The sequence below is a fragment of the Hemicordylus capensis genome, chromosome 7 (genome assembly GCF_027244095.1).
Source record: "Hemicordylus capensis ecotype Gifberg chromosome 7, rHemCap1.1.pri, whole genome shotgun sequence".
In the NCBI taxonomy this organism is placed as follows: Eukaryota; Metazoa; Chordata; class Lepidosauria; order Squamata; family Cordylidae; genus Hemicordylus; species Hemicordylus capensis.
Window position 1 is genome coordinate 25,542,017 of NC_069663.1, and position 24,962 is coordinate 25,566,978.

At 46.8% G+C, this 24,962-nt stretch overlaps 2 protein-coding genes across 8 annotated transcripts; both read right to left on the reverse strand.

Moving 5' to 3' along the window:
• Positions 1-9,420: 9,420 nt before the first annotated feature.
• Positions 9,421-13,290, reverse strand: LOC128332761 (histone H3.3A). Of its 5 annotated transcripts, none has more exons than XM_053267449.1 (4): positions 13,133-13,290; positions 11,451-11,609; positions 10,884-11,037; positions 9,421-10,137 (listed from the first exon to the last, which is right to left on the reverse strand). In XM_053267449.1, the coding sequence occupies exons 2-4, from the start codon at positions 11,576-11,578 to the stop codon at positions 10,009-10,011; spliced, it is 411 nt and encodes a 136-aa protein (XP_053123424.1). In that variant the 5' UTR covers positions 11,579-11,609; positions 13,133-13,290; the 3' UTR covers positions 9,421-10,008. The 5 variants fall into 5 exon arrangements, with proteins under 5 accessions (XP_053123424.1, XP_053123425.1, XP_053123427.1 ...); XM_053267450.1 differs by having other exon boundaries at positions 11,451-11,606; positions 13,133-13,286; XM_053267452.1 differs by lacking the exon at positions 13,133-13,290 and adding an exon at positions 12,812-12,933.
• A 4,404-nt stretch (positions 13,291-17,694) lies between these two features.
• SELENOW (selenoprotein W) lies at positions 17,695-24,434 on the reverse strand. Of its 3 annotated transcripts, none has more exons than XM_053267446.1 (6): positions 24,181-24,434; positions 21,830-21,854; positions 20,779-20,832; positions 19,693-19,767; positions 18,987-19,092; positions 17,695-18,348 (listed from the first exon to the last, which is right to left on the reverse strand). In XM_053267446.1, the coding sequence occupies exons 1-5, from the start codon at positions 24,417-24,419 to the stop codon at positions 19,018-19,020; spliced, it is 468 nt and encodes a 155-aa protein (XP_053123421.1). In that variant the 5' UTR covers positions 24,420-24,434; the 3' UTR covers positions 17,695-18,348; positions 18,987-19,017. The 3 variants fall into 3 exon arrangements, with proteins under 3 accessions (XP_053123421.1, XP_053123423.1, XP_053123422.1); XM_053267448.1 differs by having other exon boundaries at positions 24,170-24,325; XM_053267447.1 differs by lacking the exon at positions 20,779-20,832.
• Positions 24,435-24,962: the final 528 nt, after the last annotated feature.

The following is a 24,962-nucleotide window of genomic DNA, read 5'->3' on the forward strand; positions in this document are numbered from 1 at the left end:
AAAGAGTTGTGATATGCAAGGAAAAGGCAGTGGAATAGAATCCGGAATATGAATGGTATATTGAGAGAGAAATGTACAGAGAGGCAAGTGCAGACTGCTTTGTAGTGCCCTTGCTGCTGGCTGCGTCCAGCATCTACTCCAGGTCTGGGATAATAGTAACTAAAGTACCACTAACAAGCTGGCCTGGATCAAGGAATGGGTTAACAAAAAACACTACAAGGGGCAGGAAAACAAAAATGGCAGCCATACATAGGAGCTATGCTAGGACAAGAAAGGTGAGGGGAAAGTTGACCACTCTAAGTGGGTTATGTACACACACACACACACCACACACACGCAGTCTGAGCACAGTTTTAGAGCGGCTAGTTCTGTTCCTAGTGGCAGATCCTGGCACGGCCTCTCTTGCGTCCATTATATAAATGAAAACAAGTTCATTTGTTTCCAAAACAAGGAGGGACGATCCAAAAGGCTGTATTTGAATATTCTCTAGTGCCAAGGGCAGCTCTGATTCTCAGCCTGGCGGGAGCTTGTTGGGTGCATCTTCGCTCCAAAAGGAGATGATCACAAGAACGGTACCCCGGCCTCATCAAAGCTAAGAATACGCACAGAACAAAAGGGGAGATTCTGCTCCCCAAAGAGGATTAACACTCATGAACGTAGCCTCTATTGTCCTCAAATGCTGGCCACAGTTTTCTTTGTGACATTTTCATTTAATAAATTTCCTCTCCTGCAGATTACCTTCTATTCCAGCATCTGGACACAGAATTAAAGCCAAGGACCCAAATCGTGAATTCACAGGCTACATATGCACTAAAAGGAACCTACCCTGGGAGAATTATAGTTTTGATAGTATAGACAATTCTCTGTTGGCTACAGTTGTTCTCACAACTCAGCGGTACCACCTCCCCGCTTCCCGCTCCCACCCTCAGACTGGCTATTGTGCAGAAGTTACACTGGTGAAGCTTTTGCCATTACGCAAGAGACGGAAGCCAACAATCAAAACACATATCACCTCACTTTGCTTTGGTCCCTTCCGAATGGATGGATGCAGGAGAAACAGAATCCTTTCCTTAAGCAGAATCTTGTTAAAGACACACAAATATTAAAAAGACTTGTTTTGCCTCCCCTGCTGAAGGGAAGTACAAATCTGGTTGTTCCTATTTAAAACAGGTGGGACTAGAATCACATGATGGGCCTGTTTGTGAACCAGCAAGAACTTAATTCAAATCCTGCCCTCAGTTAGAGGCCTGGCTTGAGCAGAGAGAAAACTCAAAAGGTTGTAGTTCAAAAACACAACTTCCTAACTTTGGAGGGTATCGCTTGTCACTAGAGCAAGTCTCATGAGGAAAGAGAAAGGCACTACACCCTAAAGCAAAATGCCAGAGGAAGAGGAAGAAGGAGAAAGCGCTGAAGGAATCTTTCCTTAAAGTGACAGCCGGGACTTCTGAATGACTCAAAATCCAGCTGTTATCCCAGGGCTGGCCTACTCACCGCTTTGAGTGTCCACCCTGGTTGGAGACAAGGGCGACCTAAGGAGGCCATTTGTGGCTGTGGAGGTTGGGCGTTGTAGTCCAACATCATCTGAGGACCCACAATGGATAACACCTGGCCAAGGCAGTAAGTGGTAATTTCCCCATCCATAGTGGCGAAAAGATAACAAAGAGTAACAATGTAATGCTACCTGCAAATCCACCATTTTGGAGAGGCTGCTTTGCCCTCTCTAATGGTAAGCCCGACCCTGGCATGAAGCCCATGTCCGATACCCATTGGGGTATTGGACAAAGTGTAACCCCTTGCCCAATATCCATGCAGCTTCACTGTGGCTGCCATTTTGAGACCCAATATGGCGTAGCGGTTAGCGTGTTCTTCTAGGACGGAGGGAACCGAGCGTCAAACCCCTACTCGGCCATGATTCCCAGTAGATGACCTTGGTCCAGTCACTGTCTCTCAGCCTAACCTACCTCACAGGAATATTGTGAGGTTAAAGTGTGGAGGAAGAACCATGTCCAACTCCCTGAGTCCTTTGGAGGAAGGGTGGGAGAGAAATGCCATCACTACAAATAAATAAGACACTCTTCATAAGGAAAGGGGCAAAAAAAGTGTGAGGTGCTTTTTTAATGCTTAGGCAGGAGTGGGTATCTTCTTTCTGCGTTGCTCATAAACATACAGGGAGCCTTTGGGAACTGTTGTTGAAAAGCGGTATATAAATATTTTGTCGTGTCCGTGTACAGGAGAGACACTGATAACCCTGGAGCAAATGTGAGTGAAGTACAGGGGCATAGCTAGGGGAGAGGGGCCGGACAAGGACAATTCCCCCTTGCTCTGCTTTCTCGAGAAGACGTTTCCCTTCCGCTGATGGTAAACAGAGGCATTCTGGGCAATATGGAGGCCAAGCCCTACTCTAGTGCTAGTCACGTGAGCCAGTGACTCACCTGACGAGTACTCCAGCAAGTCCTCCTTGTAACTCCACTTTCCGCAAAAACAACAGATGTGTTAAATACATTGAGTTTGTTAAGTGGGGAGTAAAAATATCATGGGGATGTGAACTGAAAAGGGAAGGGGTGAAGCGCCTAGCAGACTGTACCAAGGTGCTCCCCTTAACACATTACTGTATATTCTCCGAAGATCTCTCATCACCTCCACTGAGCAGGATGAACAATGTGGCTCAGAAGGCAAACAAGGTGTCAGAATAACAGAGCCTTGGCATCTTATTTGCACACTGACCTGCCTTTTGCGGCCAGATCTGGCAAAGAAAACCCTCCCTATCCACTGGGAGGAGAGCTGGCCTTGTGGAAGCAAGCATGAATTGTCCCCTCTGCTAAGCAAGGTCTGCCCCGGTTGCCTTTGAATGGGAGACTACATGTGAGCACTGTAGAGGATGGGGCCGCTCTGGGAAGAGCATCTGTCTGCTTGCATGCAGACCGTTCCAAGTTTCCTCCCTGGCAGCATCTCCAAGATAGGCCTGAGAGAGAGAGAGAGAGAGAGACTCCTTGGAGAAGCTGCTGCCAGTCTCTGCAGACAATAGTGTACTGAGCTAAATTGTCCAATGTTCTGACTCAGTGTATGGCAGCTCCCTATGTTCACTGCCCAGGCCCTTTGTCTACCATCCCATTCTCCTCCTGGATCAGGAGATGCAGATCGAGGAAGAGGACATCTTTAGTCCTTGCCCCAAAATCTACTAGGTCAAATCCCCCTTTGCTTAACATAAACATAGGGCTCTCACCTTTCTTCTCCAAGCTGGCCTCTTTTGACCACACATAAATAATGTGCAAGATACACTAAGTAGGAAAAATGATCAATTGCTTGTACTCCTGTGTGAGCAAATCATCATCATAATCAACAACAACTTTCTGAACAGCCCTTGCTACAATCGTGTTGAAACTGGGGGTAATGTACTTTTGTTTTAAGCACAGTCGGTATGCCTATAACATAAGGAAATGTGTTAGCTTGTGAGGTTTTATTAAATTGAGGCACTGCTGCCCCCTGTTGGTCAGAAATAGTTGTACAGGGACAGCTCTAAAACATTAAAAAAACCAAAAAACACCAGGCAAGATTTAGGACTGGAAAAACCTGCCTTCTGTGCTGTTCAACTGATTTTAACAGAGAAAAACAAGTTTATAGAAGGCTCCAGCTTTGGAGATGGCTTTCAAGATGACTTTTATTGCTGATCTTTTGCATTTACAGTGCAAAAACCCACTGAAGGGGTTTTGCATTTTGTTTTAAACCCGCTGAAGGTGCCCTGTGGTCATTAAAAATAAGAAAACAAAGATTTCGCTTTTTTGAGCGGCTGGATCATACCATTACTCGAGACCTTATCTCTTTTTTCCAAAAATATAACTGCCATCCTGTTCCGGCGGTTATGCCTATTCTTCTTGAATCTCTGCCACTCAGGTGCCAGGAAATGAGTACAGTTGAGATTATCTTGATTTGATTGCTTCTGACAAGTTTGTATTAAATTTAGTGGGGCTGTGACACATGCCTGGCCTGGCCTTGCTCTACCCACTTTTAGCTACACTAATAAGGATCAGAGGACTGGCGTCTCAAGGGTGGTTAATTTTGCCATGGGCAGGACAGGCCGATGGGCACCTGAGGACATGGTGGCCTTCTCTGACTTAGAGCAGATGGAAAACAGCGCTGGCTAACATTCAAAGCTCAGAAGAGGGGCTGTGGAGAAAACAAACACAAATATTTTTAATATATTTTTTTCAACACAAGTTCTTAAAGCGGTTTATGCAGAAAAGAAACAAGATAGTTGCTTCCCTGTCCCCAAGGGGCTCATAGTCTGAAAGGAATCACAAAGTAAACACCAGCAGCAGCTGAGCTGAGACAGTTGCTCTCCCCCTGCTAAATGCAAGAGAATCCACTGCTTTAAGAGATTCTTCTTGGCTCAGTTGGCAGCATCAGTTGGCGGTGTCAGAGGTGAAAGGAAAGGAAAGGCCGACGGTAAGCAGACAGGAGCAAGCAGGCAGCCTTAAAAAGGAGGTTAGAGCTGCCAACAGGTGGACAAGGAAGAAGAAAACAGTGGGGTGAGAGAGCTCAGAAATAGTGGGACGAGGGCAATTTTGTGCATGGGGGCTGGGGAGCGGAAGAGGCACCTGCTAGACAGGCAGGAAGGCAGGCAAAGATCTGGAAGCTTGTGGAGGTGAGGCAGGGAGACCCAGGAGGCTCCTGTAGCTCAGAGGTCTGCATAGAAGTGAGAATCTCTGCAAGGGGTCGCTTTTACTTTAGGGGGGTCTCCTGACCAAGTCCCAATCCACCCCACTTTCTCCTTGAATGGCTTCCAGGCACACTAGTGCTCATGAAGCAATGAGCATGCACATAAGCAAGAAGGCAGCAGGCCAGCAGCCAGTGACACATGTGCAGTAGTACAGCTCGCCGTCCAACTTTAGGAGCATCGGAAGGAGGGATGTGCATGAAATCGGCACATGCGCTGACGCCATTTGCGTTCCGACGCCACGCGAGGCATGCTAGGAGCGGCATCCCGTCACTGTGCCGGGCGCCTTAAAGGAGACGGCAGCACAGGCTGCTGCTGCTGCTGTCAAGGTAGAACTTTACTGAGTACAGTGCCCTGATGGGGCGGCCAGGGCTCTCAGGAGGGGCAGGTAGGGCCTGCCTGCCTCCTCTTAAGGGGCTCCCTTGCCCTGTGCCGAAACATTTCAGCTGCAAGGAACCAAATCATTTCAGCACCTCTTTAAAGAGGTGCCAAAATGATTTGGGCACATCCTTAAGAGGAAGCTGTGCAGTTTGGGAGTCCTTCTGGACCCAACCCTCTCTCCGATTCCTCAGGTGGAGGCGGTGGCCAGGAGTGCTTTGTAGCCGTTTCGGCTGGTTCGCCAACTGCGCCCTTTCCTGGAAGGGAGTGGCCTTAAGACATTGGTACACATGCTGGTAACCTCCAGGCTGGACTACTGCAATGCACTCCGTGGGGCTGCCTTTGTCCATAGCCCAGAAGCTGCAATTGGTGCAGAATGCTGCTGCCAGACTGGTCTCCGGGACGTCCCGTAGAGACTATATTATACCAATTTGAAAAGATCTATATTGGCTACCAATAGGTTTCTGGGCAAAATACCAAGTGCTGGTTATCCTTACCCATAAAAGCCTTGGGCGTGCGTCCGTGCCGCCCGTGTCTTTTTCGCCCGTTCTGGGCATGCGCGGAGATGGGCGGCCATGTTGGACCCGGCCGCCGGTGGGCGACTGGCCCCGATGGCGGCGGCCGCCGCCACGGGAGACCAGAAGGAGCAGAAGCGGCGGGCGGAGAGTGCGGCCGAGGCGGCGGCGGAGCCGCGGCCTCGGCCAAAGGAGTGCGGGCCAAGGAGGCGGTGGCCGTGGCGGGGCGACTGGCTCCGATGGCGGCGGCCGCCGCCACAAGAAACGGCGGGCGGAGAGAGCGCCCGAGGCGGCGGCGGAGGTGTCAGCCCAAGGAGTGCGCCCGAGGCGGGTGAGGCGGCAGCGGGAACCGCCCCCCCACTAGAGCCCGTTATTACAACGGGCTTACACATACTAGTAACCTATAAAGCCCTTAAAACGGCTTAGGCCCACAGTATTTAAGGAATGCCTTCTTTGCTATGAACCTTAGTGCCTATTAAGATCTTCAGGGGAAGTTTGTCTGAGGTTCGGCCACCAGCTCGTCTGGTGGCGAATCAAAGGCATGCCTTCTTTGTGGTTGCCCCAAGACTGTGGAATGCATTTCCTGTTGAGATTAGAGTTGCTCCATCCCGGTTGGCTTTTAGGAAACAACTAAAGTCACATCTCTTCAGCCCAGCTTTTTAGTTAGTTGTTTTTATGGATATTTTAATGTGGTTTTATGTTTTGACTGTTAAATTCCTGGTTTGTCTTATGCTGTAAACCCCTTAATTACTTTGGTAGTGAGTGGTATAAAAATTAAATAAATAATAAGACAAGATACTGGCCTTTGACCAGTACAAAAAAATAAATAATATTTTCATTGGTCCACCTAGTTCAGTATTGTCTACACAGGCTGGCAGCAGCTCTCCAAGGCTTCAGACAGGAGGCTCTCCCATCCCTACCTGGAGATGCTGCCAGAGATTAAACCGGAGACCTTCCTGCATGCAAGTATGTAGATGCTCTTCCACCGAGCTATGGCCCCACCCAGATATCTTAACAGTGCTCACATGTTCAATCCAGATGCAAACCAAGGCAGATTGTGCCTAGTAAAGGGAACAATTCATGCTTGAGACCACAAGGCCAGCTCTCCTTCCCTAAGTTGACAGAATGCTTCCCCCACAAGACCAAAAAGGTTCTCCACCACTGCTGTTAGCACTTATTTAACATGACATTTTCAAGCTTGAAATTCTGCAACTGAGGCTGAAACTTTTTTTCAAATGTAGAATTTCTGAGAGTCCAATGGAAAAATCCATCATTATCCCACTGCTAGCCACACACAAATCTAAAGTCTAAACGTAATTGCATGGGCAATACATGCCTACCTGAAATAAACCTTTCAGTTATTTAAAGTTTCTTTTTAGTGTGCTGTCAAGTTGATTTCGACTCCTAGCTGATATATCAGCTAGCAGGAAACCGCCACAGGGTGGTGCTCTCCACGCACCAGGTTCAAACGCACCACCAAACTCTACCTAAAGGAACCAGTGATTTGTTCTGCAGAGAATTGTGACTGAGAACCAGGAAAAGAAAGGAAAGCTTGTGCAGACTCCTGGCAACCACAGAGCCATGTGGTTTTCTTGGTAGAATATGAGTGGTTTACCGCTGGCTTTCTCCCACACAGTTCAACAAATATTTATATACCGCTTTTCAACAAAACGTTCCAAAGCAGTTTACAGAGAGAAAAATAAATAAAATGATCATCACCAGTATGAGATGATGCCTTTGCCATTGTCACTGAAGTGAGCATCAGCCTCCAGCACCAGCCTATATTGCTGCTGCCCGCTATAAGTGACTACAAATATACTAGTCGGTCTGGGACGCACACCAGCAGGGATTCAAACTAACGGCCTCTTGCTCCCTAGGCAAGCTGCTTCCCTGCTGCGCCACCACAGCTGAAGTCAACCCTTTTTTTGGAAGGACACTGGTTTTAGGGGGTTTGCGTTTCTAACAGCCACCATGGTCCAGACTATTTAACCAAAGAGCCTAGTGACCACTGGGTAATGCCTCAAGGAGTGCCAGTAGGGTTACCGCTTTTAGTTGGCCTTTTCATTTTACTTGGTCCTGATAAGTATTAACCTAATTTGACTTTTGGAACTTTTCTAGTGGATCAACATGGCTATCTACCATTCTCCCTCAGAAGATGATTGTATCCAAGGACAGGATGGGTTGTCACGACCTACTGCTCCCAGACAGGGCTGATCACAGAACTTTGTGCCTCAGCTCTAGGAAGGGACCAACCCCTCAACCGCCAAATGCCCCCACTCCTGCCTTTATCCCCTGCAATTAGTATTGAGAGGCATTGTGCCTCTGTGGCTGGAGGTGGCCTATAGCCAACAGACTAGTAGCCATTGATAGACCTGTCCTCCATGACTTTGTCTAAGCCCCTTTTAAAGCCATCCAAGCCATTACATTATAGCCATTACATCCTGTGGCAGAGAATTCCATAGGCTAATTATGCGCTGTGTGAAGAAGTACTTCCTTTTGTTGGTCCTAAATTTCCCAGCCTTCAGTTTCATGGGATGACCCCTGGTTCTAGTGCTGTGAGAGAGGGAGGAAAATTTCTCTGTCCACTCAGCTAAGGCAGGGCTGCACTTCAGCCCTCCTACAGAAACTGGACTACAACTCCCATCATCCCTGACTATTGGCCATGTGGGTGGGGATGATGAGAGTTGTAGTCCAACAGCAGCTGGAACGCAAGAGTTGTGCAGCCCTGAGCGTACTGCTGATCCTTACGGCATAAAACATTGTACCTCCCAAACCTCTGTGTCTGGCTGTTAAAAGCCAGAGGCCATAAGAGAGGTGCCAATGCTAATTCAGAGTTGCTAGTCTCAAGATAACTGCTCCATTAGAGCAAGAAAATTGATCTTGTTTTTTTTACATTCTTACCCTGCTTTCTACAAAGCAGGTTACACTATCACTTAAAATTAAAAAAATAATAATACATTTTTAATACAAAAATTATTAAATACATACAATTAAAAGAAATTTTAAAAGACATTTGAACTTCCATCAGCATCTCTGACAGAGAGTGGCTGGCTGGAATGGCTACAGATGGGTCCAGTTCTTGGGGTGGGATTCAGATACTGCAGTTGGTCTCAGCCAGGCTGATGGAGGGGACGTAGCTTTCTGACCTCTCCTTCTACTGCATGACCTTAGGCAAGGCATTTTATTCTCTGCCTCAGTCTCCTCATCTGCAATAGGGGAATAATAATACCAGCTTACTGGACAGGGCTATGATTAGGATTATGGAGATAACAGGGCTGTCCTCACAATCAGAATTAAAGGAAGACAAGCTTCCTACCCTACTTGGCATTCCAGATTTGATCATTTGTTAGATAAAAGCAAGGCTGGAAGCAGGGAGCTTGGCTCATCTGTCAAGTCCCTGCTGTGTAGGACAAGCCTGCCATCCCCAGCTTTAGAATGGAATAGGAAGAAAAGCCCTCCTACTCAGCCAAGGCTGACTGATGAACAAGCTCTCAAACTCCGACCTTGCTTTTATCTAACACACAATCGAGTACGGGGAGCTTGCACAGCTCCTGCACTAGGGTAGGTGGCTTCTCCTAGACCAATGATAATCATGAGAATAGCCCTAATGTTTGTGAACACTATGGACACTGAAGCAGCACTTTTAGATGCTAAATATTCTCACTATCATAACCACAACCCCACAGGCACATTTTAACCACTGTATTTTCAATATTTGTTTCACAACAACAACGTTCTTGCTTTCTGTGAAATATAAGATTCTGACATGATTTTCCAGGAGATGCCATTAAGCACAAATTAAGGAGGCAAAGATGTTGTCATCCAACATTTATTCTTTTTTCTTACTGCCTCAAGGTGAGTCCCTATTGTTACAAAGATCAGAATCACAGACACAAGACAAATGGAAAAGAGAGAAAAAAGGATTTAGAAAGCATTCCTTGCCTGAATACAAAGAAAAGACTCCACTAACATAAGAAAAAAAGTATATAGTGTTCTTTGCAGATATATTACAAACTGAAGACCAAAAGCTTTTATCATTGAAATGCCTATATCTACTTATGTTGTGTGTACAAAACCAGATATTTCAAAAGTGTCCCCTGTTGGGTGTGTTTTTGTTTTTTTTTGCAATTCTGAAAAAAAAAAGTTTTACAAAAAACAACATCCAGAAGTCTTGCAGATTTCAAAGGGGTTTTTTTTTTTGCTCGTACATGATGAATAGGAATCGGGTCTCCTGATCTCGGAGAGGTACTACGATAGATAATCTAACATTTCCTCACACGTCCTAGCCACTACAAACAGGAGTAGGAGAAAAAAATAAAACCTGGAGTGTATTCTAGTACACTGCACAAGCAGGGTGGGGCTATCTGGGAAGGAGATAAGTGTTGGGGGTGGGGGCAGAACTTAAGCCCGTTCGCCACGGATGCGGCGGGCCAGCTGTATGTCTTTTGGCATGATGGTGACCCGCTTGGCATGGATGGCACACAGGTTGGTGTCTTCAAACAGACCCACGAGATACGCCTCGCTGGCTTCCTGTCAAGACAAGGAAATACAAAAAACAGGGAGAAGTGGTTTGTAGTTTTACCAACACAGCAATTTCCATCCCAGTGCAGGATTTTTAGGGTGGTGTCCTCAATGTTTTCAAAATTGTAAACATGCACCATCTCTATTTCTGCTTGCAAAAGAAAACAGGTTCACTTGGACAGAAACACTTTGCTTTTTTTTTTTTTTTTTTTTAAAGCAGCAAGACATCAATCTGGGAAAAGATTATCTCCCCTCACCATCAGACAAGAGTTCTGCTACAATCCAGGACAAGGACAGGGCACTCTCTCTTTTCCAAGGATGCATTGACCCATCTAGTGCTTTAACAAATGGGGGGCAAAAAGGCAGAGAGCAACTACAGCTCTCCCCAAATTATAGCTCAGCAAGAGAGAGGTCAAACATAACCCTCGTAACTAGGACACAGTACTCCACCTTGGATCAAAACACATACCTGTCACCAAAATGTTATTAAATATCAGTAGGAGACAAAGCTCATGAACAGAGGTGACAACAATGGCATATGGCCCTGAAAACAGGTTTTAGGACAACATTTTCTGGAAGCAAACAAAACACATCTAGAGGGGCATGACTTCTTTAGCTACAGTTACTAATCAGTGTTCTGGCTGTTCAAACTGCCCAGAAGGGAAAGTGTATCAGAACCATACACAAAACACCATGGGGAAGATTTTTCAGGCTAGATGTGTGACAAACAAAGCAGGAAGGAGATAGACACAAACCTGCAGAGCTCCGATGGCAGCACTCTGGAATCGCAGGTCCGTCTTGAAGTCCTGAGCAATTTCACGGACCAGGCGCTGGAATGGCAACTTGCGGATCAGCAATTCTGTGGATTTCTGGTACCGCCGAATCTCTCGCAGTGCCACGGTGCCGGGCCTGGAGGGAATGACAGGGGTAGTGTTTGCATTTCTCTTCCCAATGAGGACCCTAAACCTTTCTTGCTAGCACAGCCTGAAATAATGGCTTGCAAGGGTTGAAGGGGAAAGGGTTTGATTGCAAGACATCCCTCCTCCCCAAGTCCCCAGCATTGTGACAGCCAATCCTGGGGCAGCTTCCAGTGTTCCCTGTAAAAGAATTCCCATATGTTGTTGACTACAACTCCCATAATCCCCACCCAAAGGCCACTGCAGCCAACACTACTTGGGATTCCTTGTTACAAGGAACAATGGCAGCTTCCCACTTGATGCAGGGTCTGGACAGATTGCAGGCTTGATAGCAAATGCCCAGCCTCATGGACCTCTGCTGCTGGCTAGGAAAACAAGCAACTATCAGCTGCTCACACCAAGTACCTGTAGCGGTGAGGTTTCTTCACTCCGCCAGTGGATGGTGCACTTTTCCTGGCAGCTTTAGTGGCAAGCTGCTTTCGAGGCGCTTTCCCACCAGTGGATTTACGGGCAGTCTGCTTGGTACGGGCCATCCTGGGTGGTCCTTAGAATGCAAGCAACCTGCTAAGGAAAAGGAAAGGCATGCCAAATATTAACTTATGGGATCATATTAGCACAACACTGTTGACAGAGTAGAAAGTGTGATGCAGAGCCACAATTCAAGAGGAAAAGCCTCCCCAAGAGCTTTGGCGCTGATGGCTCACCTTTGCAAAAATCCATCCACTTTCCTAAAAAGCAGCAAGTTAACTGTAAATATATGTGAACAGGATACATTTTAAAGACAAAAAACCCTCCCATGTCCAAGGAATATTCCTGAGGCACCAGCAAGCATACCTGCATCAATGAGAGAATTGTAGATTTGGAAGGAACCTAATGGGTTAACCAAGCCAGCCTCTCAAGATAGTAATATAACATAGCGCAAACAAGCAATTAAACACAAGAGCTATTTTATTGATTGTTACTCTAGGATGGTTCCGGGCCTTCGCAAGGGCTCTCTTTGGTGGGCAGACATATGTGGGACATAACCATTTAAAGAAAACAAACACAAATAAAAGTATTCTGGCATCACAAGAGTAACTTCACCCAAAGGCTTAAGGGCAGTGGGGGGAAAGACACCCAAAGAACATACATTTCTTTTCTTGCGATTACCAAAATAAAAAATAAAAAAGATAAAGATAAAATGCACCAGCTGTTTGTAAAACTAAATTAAGTGCTGGGAGGGGAGCAGAGTGCATTATGGGCATGATCAGGTTAGTCTTGGCAACCCCCCAAAGGGTGCACCACCTGTGGGGCAGCTACTCATCACAGGGGAATGGAGGCAGTTGCCATAGCAACAGAAGCCCCCCCCCCACTGATGCCACAACTAGACCATCCAATAGGTTCGCGGTGGGCGGGGCTTATGGGAAAGAGAGGGAAGGGGGAGGCAGCCCCCAGCCCTTTAGTTGTCCTAATTCGCACGCCGCCACCCCCCCGCAAGGAGGAGCGAGAGGGCTCCTCTCAGTCCCTTAACATCCCTCTCAGGACAGAGCCAAGAGGACAAGACTACACGCCCCAGGAGCCTTTGCGCAGGTCGCTCTTCCGGATTGGCTCCCCTGAATCAGGTGGCCATCAGAGCACTGCGTCAGGCCGCAGCGGCTTTCCTCCCAACGGACCAGCGCCGCGCGCGCCCCACCGGCCAATGGGTTTATAACCCGGGAGTGCCAAAGCGAGGAAGGCTGCGGAGTCGCGAAATTATTATTAATTAAAAAAATAATAAGAATAAAGACCCAAGCTCTCTCGCGCTCTCTCCTCCTTCTCCCCCACCCAGCTCCCCGCGTTATGGACAACGGCTGCTACCCAATCAGCCTCCGAGTGGCCACCTATCAGCGGCGCGGCCGTCACCCTGCTCCATTCAGCCAATAGGAGACCGGATGCAGACGGAAGGCGGGACCTGGTCTCTGTGCGTGGAGTGGGGGGGGCGGTGAGGTAAAAATGCATCTCCTCAGACGACCTCGGTTTCTAGTCGGCCCCCCCCACTTCAATCGAACCAGAGCGCGCGGGGAAGGGGGAGGAGTGGGGGGGGCGCGAGGGCAGCCGCTCGTTGTTACCTGAGAAGACACGCCTGGCGTTTCGGCGACCGTTGGAGCCGTTGGTCCGTCCCGCGGCGGCGCTCGCGCTGCTCTTCACTCCCTTCCCGCTTTTCCCGCCAGCCCCAACAGAAAATGGCGGGTTCCAGGGCCAGGCTATTTAACCATCATGCAACGGGGCAGAAGCGGGCGGGGGAGGGGAGGGGATCGGCGCGGCGGCAGGTCAGTTAAGGTGAACCCGGGTTTTCAGCGGCCATCTTGGGCGCCCCCCTCGAGGCCCCCCACAGGGCGGGCAGCCTCCTCTCTCCTGCCCCTCCCCAGAGAGGGCCCCCCACCCCAGAAAGTGGGGACGACGACCACCACCACCACCACACGTGACTGGAAAAAGAGGCGTCCTCTTCCTCCCACAGTTCACAACAGCAGACAGTGGTGGCTCCTTCTTCCCCGCAAGGGTCAGAGGCCTCCTCACTCGCTTCGCCTCCTTGGGGCCCTGACACCAGCCAGGCGCCCTCGGGGGCTGGAGGTGCTCAGCTTGCCCAAGCAGGGGCTGGCATAGCGGACTCCTATGGCCAAGCACCTGGCCGTGTCAGGTTTAGTATCATCATCATTTTGGACTTGGGTGCTGGAGAAGACTTTTGAGGAGACCATGGACAGCCAGGAAAACCAGCAAATGGATCCTACAAGAAATCAATCCAGAATTTTCACCTGAGGCACACATGACCAGGCTAAAATTATCATACTTTGGACACCTGAAGACCCAGCTCCCTGGAGAAGTCCATAATGCTGGGGAAAGTGGAAGGAAAGAAAAGAAGAGGACGACCAGCAGCAAGGTGGATGGACTCGATCACAACAGCAATGAATGTACCACTGAGAGACCTTCAAGGCCAAGTGGAAGACAGATCATCCTGGAGAGAATCTATCTATGTGGTCGCTGAAATCAGTTATCATTCTTAGTTTATTTTCAAAGATTTTCAGCCCATCTTCCTTCCCACCATTTAGGTCTCTGAGATGGCTTAAAGGGTTGAGCCTGGACATTTGGATTACCCCCAAACAAACCAACAGACTCCCACCCTACTTCAGATGGTGGGCCACACTGGAATCCTCCCAGGAGGGGCCCTGTCAGAATGTTGCCCTCTTTTGCCAATGCTTGTGGTGGTTCTGGCTGTCTGTGGCGATACAGCAAAGGGCAAGCACCCTGGTAGACCAAATTCTGAACACATAACATTGTCCAGATCAGGAGAGTAGGGCTGTTCCTGCCACTCTTCCTGTTCTTGCGTGTGGAGTCAAATCTGGCTCCCTCACATGTCATGCCAAGTCATATAGCTGTCTGTCACGTTTTATAACAAGATCAGCACCCATGATGTATTAGAAACACTTGTAACATCAAGCACACATCATGGCGTACTGAAAACCGAATATCCTGGAACACCAGATGCTCCTCATATCATGCCAGACTTGGTGAGCCCTATCAAATGTTTACAGATTCATAGTGACCTCACTGCTGCTTCCACATCAGTTAAGCCCTAAATGGGCCATGCTGTATGCAGAATAGTTCAGACTATACACCATAAAGATAGCTATTAGTACTGGGATATACTATACTATATTCAAACATTTAAAGTTGGTTCCTAAACAAGTTTCCTCAGAAAAATAAGCCCCATTAAATTTAATGAGGACATGTTACTGGGATTGCAACTGGTCACATACCCTATAGTGCGTGATCTTTAAACTATATAGTTAGAGGGAAGGAAATATGCAACTGTTAGTGACCTTATATAAGGGGTCTTAACCCTGGTCATCTTATAGCAGGCTGGTCCAACCTTTCCAAATATGAGGCTTACTTCCAAGTAAACATAAAATCAATGCAATTTCAAGCACACTTAGGGATTAAGTTCCACTGAATCCAATGGGACTAATTTTTAAGTAAACATGCCTAAGACTGCACTACAAAGCGTGCACACACACACCTCTACCCTTTTATGGTTTTTCTGGTTACTCAGTGTACCTAAGGGAAATTTTAGAGAAGGGAAAAAGCCCAGGTAAGAAGCTGCTGCTGCTGCTGCTGTCTTGGTCTGTTCAGTATTTGGCAGAGAAAATGAGCCATGGTACTTTATATTAAATAATCATGTGTGCTTCCTTGACTAGTAAAAACCACATTTGCCTTTTGGAGTCTCTACACAGTTTTTACTTGCTTGAGAAAACTAGGCAGGTGGCTAGAATAGCATAATTCAAGGAGTTCCCACCATACAAGTATAGGCTTGTAAGAAAATGAGAATATTGCAGAAACTTTGAAGTGGGTCCCCTAGCAGGTCGGAGTTAAAGGTTGCTGCCAAGTCTGCAAAGATTAAGACCACTGTACTATCTTGTACAAAACTCTAGGCAGCAGTGTTGGCAGATTAGAAAAAATAGATTGTGGATTTCCCCTGGTATGTAGTGTATCATTATTGCCACCAGAGGGCTCCTATGCATTGACATTCCATTCCTTTCTAGAAAAAACAGGTTATCAGAGAAGCTCCAGAAGTATTTCGTTTCCACCTATATAGTATGTTTGTTGTCCCTCCTGGGGCAGCTTCAGCTGGAAGGGAATTTTAATAAGTAAACACCATGATCCCTTGTGATTCCTGTCCAGTTTGGGTCCCCAGCAGCTGCCATTAACTTTAAAAGCAAAATCCTGAACACAGCTCTTCCACATCACATCTAGTTTGGCCAGGCCCTCATGATTCTATGTGGCTCTTGGATTTGGTACCTGAAAGGAATTTTTTTCCTAAGGTCAAATTAGCTAGTTACCCTGGCTGCTTTGCTTTATTATTCTTCCTTTGTACTGCAGCTCTGGTAACTTATCTAGGCCATCTTGATTCACTGACTGACTACATTTAGAGCCCACTCCTCCAAGGAGCCCAGAGCAGTGTGCATGGTTATATTTATCCTCACAGCCACCCTAATAACAAATTTAATTATTCTGGTGGTAAGCCGTGTTTGCAAAATGTGCCTTATTTGTTCCTACTCCTTACAGACTACGATGCAAACCCTGGAGAGCTAATCTATAGGAAGGGTTAATGTGCAGAGGATTCTTCTTTTAGGCAAGGAGGAAGAATTGACCACATGCAGCAATCTGTGTTGCTTCTAAGTATGTTCTAACTCCACAAAGCTCCACCCCACCCCTCAAGATTCATGATTTTCAATGTAATTTCCCCAATAATTTAGCAGGTACATATACCAAAAGGAATCCAGTAACAGCAGCCATCAGAATGGTCTCTAGGGAGGTAAGTTGTAAAAATTATGTTTTCAACCTAGATAGGATAGCTGCAAGAGCAGCTCTATTGATTCGGCTCTCCAAGACCCCACTAATTGCCACTTTGTAAGAAGCTTAACACCTAAGTGGTGGCATCCAGTTGTCATGGCAACTGCAGGCCAGAGCTTGACATAAGCCTCACCACAGGGCACCCAAGACCTCTTGCTCAGTATTTCAACTTGAGATTTATCCCTTAAGCATTCAATAATAGGGATGAATTGTGTGCCCAAAGTTGCACTAAACCAATTAGTTCCCCCTTTAAATGGAACCATTTTGGATAAACATGTCCTGGCAAGAGGCACGCAGCTTGACTGATCCATGGAGGCTGAAAACAATGTATGCTGCAATCCCTCTTGCTTCAAGAGTATGCTAAACTATTAAGAAGTCAGGATGGTTGCTCTGCACCTACTGAAGAGCTCCAGATGTCCTCAATTGTCCTTGCAACACAGGTGAACTAACACCTTTTAAATCCCATTTTAGAGTGTATAAGTTGAATCTATCCATCACCTTTTGGAGGCAGGCCTGACCTACAGCTGAAGCAGAATGAGATGACATGAATATTCCTGGAGGTGGGCGATCACATTTGAATGCTCTCCTATATTAGAGTCTTTGTATCTAGAAACCAGTATTGCAAGTAAGGAGATAGAAGAGGACTTTTCTTCCTGGTATATTAGTTACTCATTTGCTCCATCTTTCTCCCCACCCTGTGAAGGGAAATTTTAAAAAAGCCACACACATACAGAACCTTGCCTTGTCGCCTAAAATTGCAAAGTCCATCACATTCTTCTACATGTATAGACTAGACCTTACATGCATACACGGGTACAGATTAGGAATCTTACTCCTGCATTAGAGAGAAGTGAGATTAGTAAAATCACAAATTTGTGCTATTCATTCATCCCAACTTTTTTTTTTAAAATTAAAGAAAAGCCACGCTGCGAATGACTTTGCCCAAGGCTACCAGATAAACTTCATTGATGAGTAGCCCCTTACTGGTCTTTATGGACCTATGCAGGCTAGAGGTTGGGGAGGGGGGTGGTCCTTTAAGTAAGGCAGTGAGGGATGAAGGGGTAAGGAAGCTTAGAAACTTTAATCACAGCTGCATACATATAGCAGCTATAGAGCCACCTTCTCCCATGTCACCCATACACACCATGAGTCAGCTGTAGTTGAAACAAAGGTCTTGCTGAGGCAGGAGCAACACAAGCCCAGACTAAGAACTCAAATATTGGTGTAAGATGGCTTTGGGTCAAGCTTTGTGTAGTTAAGCAGTTTGTAAGAAGTTTGGAACTTTTATTTTGTTAATAAATGTAGTGTTTTATTAGATGCTCAAACTCAACAAGAAGAATCTTACAACAGAGTAGTCAGAAATGGGAATAGGGAAGCCAAAGTATCCTACAACATGTTGGGGGGAGAATTCTTAAGTTTTGTGCTTTAGGACTCTGTAGAGATTGTTGCTCCAAGAGCATGGTTTTCCCCCCAGGAAAGTTGGACTCCATCACAAATTGGAAGCATTTGTTAGTTTACCATTTCACATAAGGCATTTGAGGATATTCCACAGACCAGGCACCCAGGCTTTTTGGGGGGTGGGGGTGGAGTGGGGGGCTTCCACAGTAATCCTGGATAAGAATATCATTTGTATAAGGCATTGCCCAGAATGTCAGAGGAAGCCAAGCTCACATACATGCATTGCTTGCGCACGCACACGTGCACACACACACACACACACACACACACTTAAGAGTTGCAGCTTTAGAGTCGAGCCTGGTTCCACATACATGTGTTGAAGTAAATCTTATTTAGAGCTCAAATTCCCCATCAAGCTTTGCTCAAGTTGGCATCCTACGCAAAGGTCTTCAAGGAACTGCCATGCGTCGGGCGACATTTCAGCGGTTCCTGTCATCAAGCGCTCGGCCAAGGTGAACAAAGCAGATTTTTCTTCAAACTACAGAAGGAAGAGGAAAACAAGACACAAGTTGTTACAAAACAGCAGTAGCTTTGGCAAAGGCAACCTCCCTTGAATATTTGTGGCTACAAATGTTGCCACTGTTCCCTATGCTATATTGTGGCAACATTTCAGATGCTGCAAGTCTCATGTTCAGGGGGCGGGTCAGAATATGCCATTTTAAAGGGTCTTTGATGTTTGTGAACCGCCTGAGCTATTTTGTAAGGGTGGTCTAAAAATCGAATAAATAAATAAAATTAGTTGGCTGTAAAACGGAGAGAGAAAGAAGAGTATATGTGAATGCAGGCTGGTTGGAGTTATTGGGTAGGGGAGGCATACATACATGCTCAGTAACATTTCACTTTGCTCCAAATTATTCCCTGGGACTCTGCTAGTACACTACCTCCTTTAGAACAGAGAATTGCCAGCCCATGGCCATTTTCACAGATTACTACCTTGAGCCTCATTCAATGCAAGATGAAGGGATAGATGGTGCATTTTTAGAAGTGTATGCTCTATTGATCATAGATTACATCCAAACTTCTTGAGAAAGCCTGGCTGAAAGTTATGATGTGACTTTGGGCAAAAGGGTTTTATTCAAAAGTCTTCACAGCAGTTATTTTACTATCTATTTTTACCTCTGCTATGCCCCAAGGTGTCAGTACATCCTTACGCCAGGGCTGCCTTGATGGCAGTGATTATCTTGTATAGCTTGGCATCATTATCCACAAAGCCGTCTCCATTCTGGTAGAAAAGCAGCAAGATTAGGGGAGAGCAAGTTTATGCCCCTGCTATGCCCCCTCCCCTCTTTAAACCTTTCAAGGAAAAAAGAGAAGCCTGCCAGCTGAATCTGCCAGGGAAGCCACAGGGTGTAAACATTTCATGGTATAAAATGGGAGTCATGCCACATGAAGAAAGATGGTACACATTACTCTTTGGTTGCTGTACAAAGAGGCAAGTTACATCGCTTGCAAAATCCAGCTTCTCGAGGCAGAATGATTTGTGCTCCTGCCTCTAGTCACTGTTAGGCTTCTGCCTAGCTGAAGGCAAAGCTGCATGCTTATCTGCTTCTGCCCATTAATGGAGAAGGGACAAGGACTCATACAGGCCACTAAAGCATCACTCTTCCTGGTGTAGGGAGCTTACAAAAAGACAACATAGTATGCAAGTCCCCCTGTACTGTAAGTGCAGTCTAAATATGGTATGAGGCTATCCAATTATGTGTTTCAAGATATTAAGAGTAGCGCCTGCCCACTGACTACTTGCACAGCTGTGCTCACAATGCCATCTAGGATCTTGACAACACTGAAACCCCAGGAGGAGGGATGCTGTACAGCGGCTTACCTTCTTGGAGTGCACCAGCTTCCCCGCTACTGTCACTTCAAACCATCCTGTGACCTGAGGAGTCCCTTCACCACTCTAAGCAGAAAGAGGGTGGGGGGAGATTAGTTCACCTTAAGCCACCACAGATTCTCAGACATAAGGCTGCCACATTCCTTTCAAATATTTCACATACTAGCAGTAACAAATGGTGTGCATAAGGGTGTTCTCTCTCCCAAACATACAGTTGAAGCACCTCTGTAGACCCGACTCTCACATCCCCCATTATCTGCAGCCCAGATTTTACCGATAGGTAGCCAGCAGTGGCATCAATGTAAAAGGCTTTGACAGTGGTTTCCAAGCTTCCCACATCCAGTTGCCTGCTGAGGAATACCAGAACATCTGCCATGGAACCCTTGTGAGCTACGGAGGATTTTGGACATGCTCTATGATGCAGTGTACAGAACTACAGACCAGATCCAGTGAACGTCATCATTGCCCTCAACCATCCAAGCATGTGCCCAAAGATGGCTCAACAGCCCTCTTGCACAGCAGTCTAGTCCAATTCGTTTCAGTTCTATCCATGACCCTGTGACAATTGCTCAGTGAATGATGGGAGCTGTAGTCCAGCAATATCTAGGGACTCAAGCTAGATTATCTTGCCTAGGAATTGCTTCTATAGTGCTACCTATGATATATGCCAGTTGCTATAATGTTGCTACTGCTCATGGACCGATTTTCTTGAGGGACCAATCTGCTGTGCTCACTACCCTAGGGTTGCATCTTGTTGCCATTGAACTCCTGAGAGTCTTCAAGACTCGGGAGTTACAACTACAGGGTTCTTCAGAGCAGTCTGAAAGCCACAGCTTCATAGAACATTCAAGTGGTTTCTTTGAAGTGGAACAGACATGCACTAGCGCCTATACTAGGCCTCTGTGTGGGACAAAGCCTCCAAAGGCCGAGCTTCAAGCTCATTGTGTGTTCATTTTAAAGGGCAACTCAGATGCCAGTCATACTTCTTTCCTGGCACACAGTTCCTCCTTTGTTCTCAAGTTATATGTGCTGTAGAGAAGCAAGACAACTGCTCCAAGAGCTGCTGAATATACTCACTATGTCCAGCTTGCCTGGAAACTCCTTTTCGAGTTCCTTCCTGAGCCGCTGATACTGCAAGTGAAAAAGACTAACGTTCATTTCAGAAACATCTGGGCATAACTGTGGTTCTCCCCAAGGAGGAATGGTCTTCTCCCTGAACCCACGTTCAAGATTTTTGGGGAGGGGCTGTGATTTAGTTCAGTCCCTGGCATCTCCAATAAAAATTCCGAATAGAGTTAACATGATAAAATGGAAAGGTGTTGGTTTTTGCCCAAGGAACTCGGGCTGCCACAGCCTCATTGTGCAGGTTATGCTCTCTGCCTCCGTTACCCCTCCTGCACTGCACAAGGTGGGCTGCAGCCCACAGAAGTTTCAGTGGAATTTGCTAGTCTTTGAGGTGCCATTAAGACAGTTGTACTACTTATTTATAGAATGGAGCAAAGAACTACTTTGTATGGGTTGATCCAAAAAAGAACTAGAGCAGATTGCAAGTTAAGAGTACTTTAGAGCTTTATAGGAGATCCTTAAAGACGTTTGGGTCATAGCTAGATAGCCTTTCTGCTTACCTAGGTTACTAGGCTATACGACTTCATTATCTTTCCTTTCACAGAATGCAGAGATTCAAATCCAAGGGAGGGGACTTCCTCCCCCATCTCCATATACTGTCCTGTTCTTCCAGAAGACACTGAAGCTAAAGCTTCCTTCTCTGCAGCACAAGAGCTTCCAATATGGCTGCTGTATTGTTGGGCTAGCAATTGCCATTTTGACATTGACTATTGAACTCCTGGCCACTGCCAATATAAATATAATTTATTTACCAAAATAGAACACAAGATGCCCCCCCTTTAAAAGAGAGGTTAAATACAGGTTATACCTGCATTGACCCAAAAGGAACTCTGAATTTACCACCTGCAATTTCTAACATCAAAGAACTTGGGGGAAGCCCTACTCTTTGATTCAGGCAAATACATTATCACAAAGTAGCTGTCAGGAGCCCAGGTACCTTCAACCAAGCTACAGACTGGGATGGGGAATATTTTAATCTTACAAAACAGAAGAATAAACATACCTTGGGACTATATCCTCAGGCTCCACTACAAAATAAATAAAGAGCAGAAATTAGCAACAGATTTACAGAGGGATTTCACCATCTCATCCTTACCAAAGAAAGACTCCCTGTGTACTGCCCAACACTTCATTTAGGGAAGGTCACGCAACATGTCTGTTGCCTTTGTTACCCAGATCAGCCAACCTAGCACAGCCACCTAGCAATGTTGGCTCCTGTCGCTGAAGATCACCTTCCCCAAGGAAGAAAGTGGCCAGAAGAACTTTCCCCCTGCTTGCCCAGCAATCAAATGGAGCCAGGAGAACAAAGGGAGGAGCCGTGGCATTTCGCACTTCTGGGCTTATAGGGCATAGGAGAGTCTTCCTCCAAAAGAAATTCCCAAGTATTTCTTTTCATGTCGGTCTCAAAGCTAAAAGCAGAAGTAGGACTTCTCTCCCTTTCTCAAACCAGACTGCACAGAGCACCTTCATCTTGGCTAACATTATAGACTTCTCTTGAGCCCAAGTTTCACAACTTGCAGGCAGCCATCCTGTTAAGAGTACACGGCTTCAGGATCTGACTGCAGGTGAGCTGCAGAAATGCTGTTGAGCCAGAGAGTTACCACCAAGCACCGCTGAAGTGGAGTGGGATTAGAGTTAGTCCCAGTCTGCCCGCTTGTCTCATTAGATTTCAGTGGTGCTTAGTCATAACTAATTTTGTTTGGATAACAACCCAGAGCCCACAAAGAATCCAAGATAGCCTTTAACAAGAGTTGTAACTGCAGATCTAGGAGCCATTTTGAACATCTATTCCCCGCAAATAGTAAAACTGGTATAAGTTTGACCATACTCAGCAGGTGTTTTCATGAACGGTATTTCCTACATCAAGAAAAAGCACTCATAAGATTGCTGTTGCAAACACAAGTACTCCAGCTTGCAATCACTTTTGTCTGCACAGCTCAGAAGCAATCCAATACTGTCTATGGTCTTTCCTATTCCCCATCACATCTTCAATAAGAGAGTGTTTCTTCATGGGATTGTTGTCCAGCTCTTCTTGAAGAACCAAAACCAACAGTCCTCCCAACTCTGAATTGCCATGACTGAAGAGAAGCAGGCCCAGTTTCAATGTTCAATTATCAATGATCATTTTCAACCACAGTGTAAGTCTCATATGACTTTTGGCTCCTTTATTACATTGCCCCTATTTATATGAAGGTGGCATAGCTCAGTGGTGGAACAAACATTTTGTATGCAGGTTCCTGGTGCAATCTCTGGCATCTCCAAGGAAAAGTTTAGGCAGCAGGTGATGGGAAAGACCTGTACCTGAGAACAGGCATGATCTCTGCCATGTCAGCTGGACCAGTGATCTAATCCAGTCCAAGTCACTTCATCCATGAAGCCTACAGATTACAAAGTATAGCTGTAGACCTCACAGCCTGAGAAACATGTATGAACTCAGGGGCAGAGGAGGGGAAAGAAGTGGGCACAGTTAAACTGGCAAGTCAGTGTGGTGGGGTGGTTAGTGCCAGACAAGCTCTCAGGAGACCGGGGTTCAAATCCTCACTCCATCATGAAACTCACTGGGCGATCTTGGGTCAGTCTCCCATCTCAGGGTGCAACCTACCTCACAAGGTTGTTGAGGCTAAGGGGATACATACTAACACAGAGCAGGTACTCCTTGGGGAAAACACAAGGTAAAAATACAACAGTGACTCATCACAGATTCCCAGCTGCCCCACTCTTGCTTCCAGATCTAAGTCACGCAGTCTCTCCCTGCCCCGCTCGGAGTTTTACAGGTGAGTTTCAGGGCAGAGCCCCCCCCCCCCCGAAATGAGCACCCTCTCCCTTCTGAAGGCAGAGGGTGCCCGTCATGTGTGGCGCGCAAGGCTCCCAATGCGCTGTGCCACCTTAGGCCGCTCCTTCCGCCCAGTAGGCAGGCGAGTAGCTATAAACTGCGGTATGCCCGGGAGGGAGGGAGGGAGGGAGGCTGGCTTCTTCTCAGATTTTAGAGGAGCAGACAGAGCCATGTTAATCTTTTAGATGCCACAAAACGCTTGCGATTTTTGTTTGGCGCTATCAAAAGGTGCGCGTTACTCAGTTCGACGGCAGTTTAAGCACAACGGGGCGACGCTGCCTGCCGCAGGAACAAGGCAACATATCTCCGCGTTCTCTTTGCTACGCAGTTCGCTTCGAGAACGTCTCTTGCCGACCAGCGGAATAAGAAGCAACATCCCCGCAGCATCAAGACCGCGCCGTGGCTCTAACAGACTTAAGCTCTACGCATCTTAGGGGAAACGCATTCCTCGGGGCCCAAAGGAGCAGAGGCAAGGGCGCCGCCCCACCGCCACCCTCTGCTTCCTCTTACCAGTAAACCACCTTGATTTTGAGAAGCATGATGCCGGCTGCGCCCCCGAAGCGACACAGCCACGCGGGGACCCCACTTCGCAGACGCGCAAAAAGACTCTCGAGCCTCCCGTCCCGACCTTCTGTTTTAGGATGTGGCGAGCGACGAGGAGGTCGCTTTTAACCCGACGTACGGGCGTCACCACTAACGGCGAAGGGGCGGGGGGAGTAAGAGAGTGAGGAAAACCAACTCCTTTTCCCCTCCCTTGCATATGCTAACCCCACGTATGTTTTCACAACAAAATATATATATACCCACCCGCTCAAATCGTTAATTAGAAAGAAATACAAAATGTGCTGCAAATCGAAAACTAACCCCACCCCCCTCCACTCCTTTCTGCTATGGTATCATCCCTTTTTACGGCCGCGAAGATGGCGGTCATGGTCTGCAGGTGCAAATTTTCAGGGATTTATTGGGTTTATTATTATTACATTATTATCCCCCCCACACACACACAGGATGCTCGAAGAACAGGAAGGGTTATGCCCAATTATTCTTTAAAGGCATGATGATGAGCAATGCGCAAAAGGAAGCATGGTGCTTGGTTGCGCCTGGTTAGTTATGATTCCTGCGGTGCAGTCGAGCGATGTGTTGGTGACGAGGAAGAGCTCCACGTTCTTTGCCTGCGCTTCGCAAGACCGCCTTGCCTACTGATGGAGGTGGAACTTCATCAGCTTCCAAGAACAAGACCGCTGTTCCTATTGATTTCTACAGCTAGATTTTACTTCAGGGGCAGTTTATAGGGGTACACACA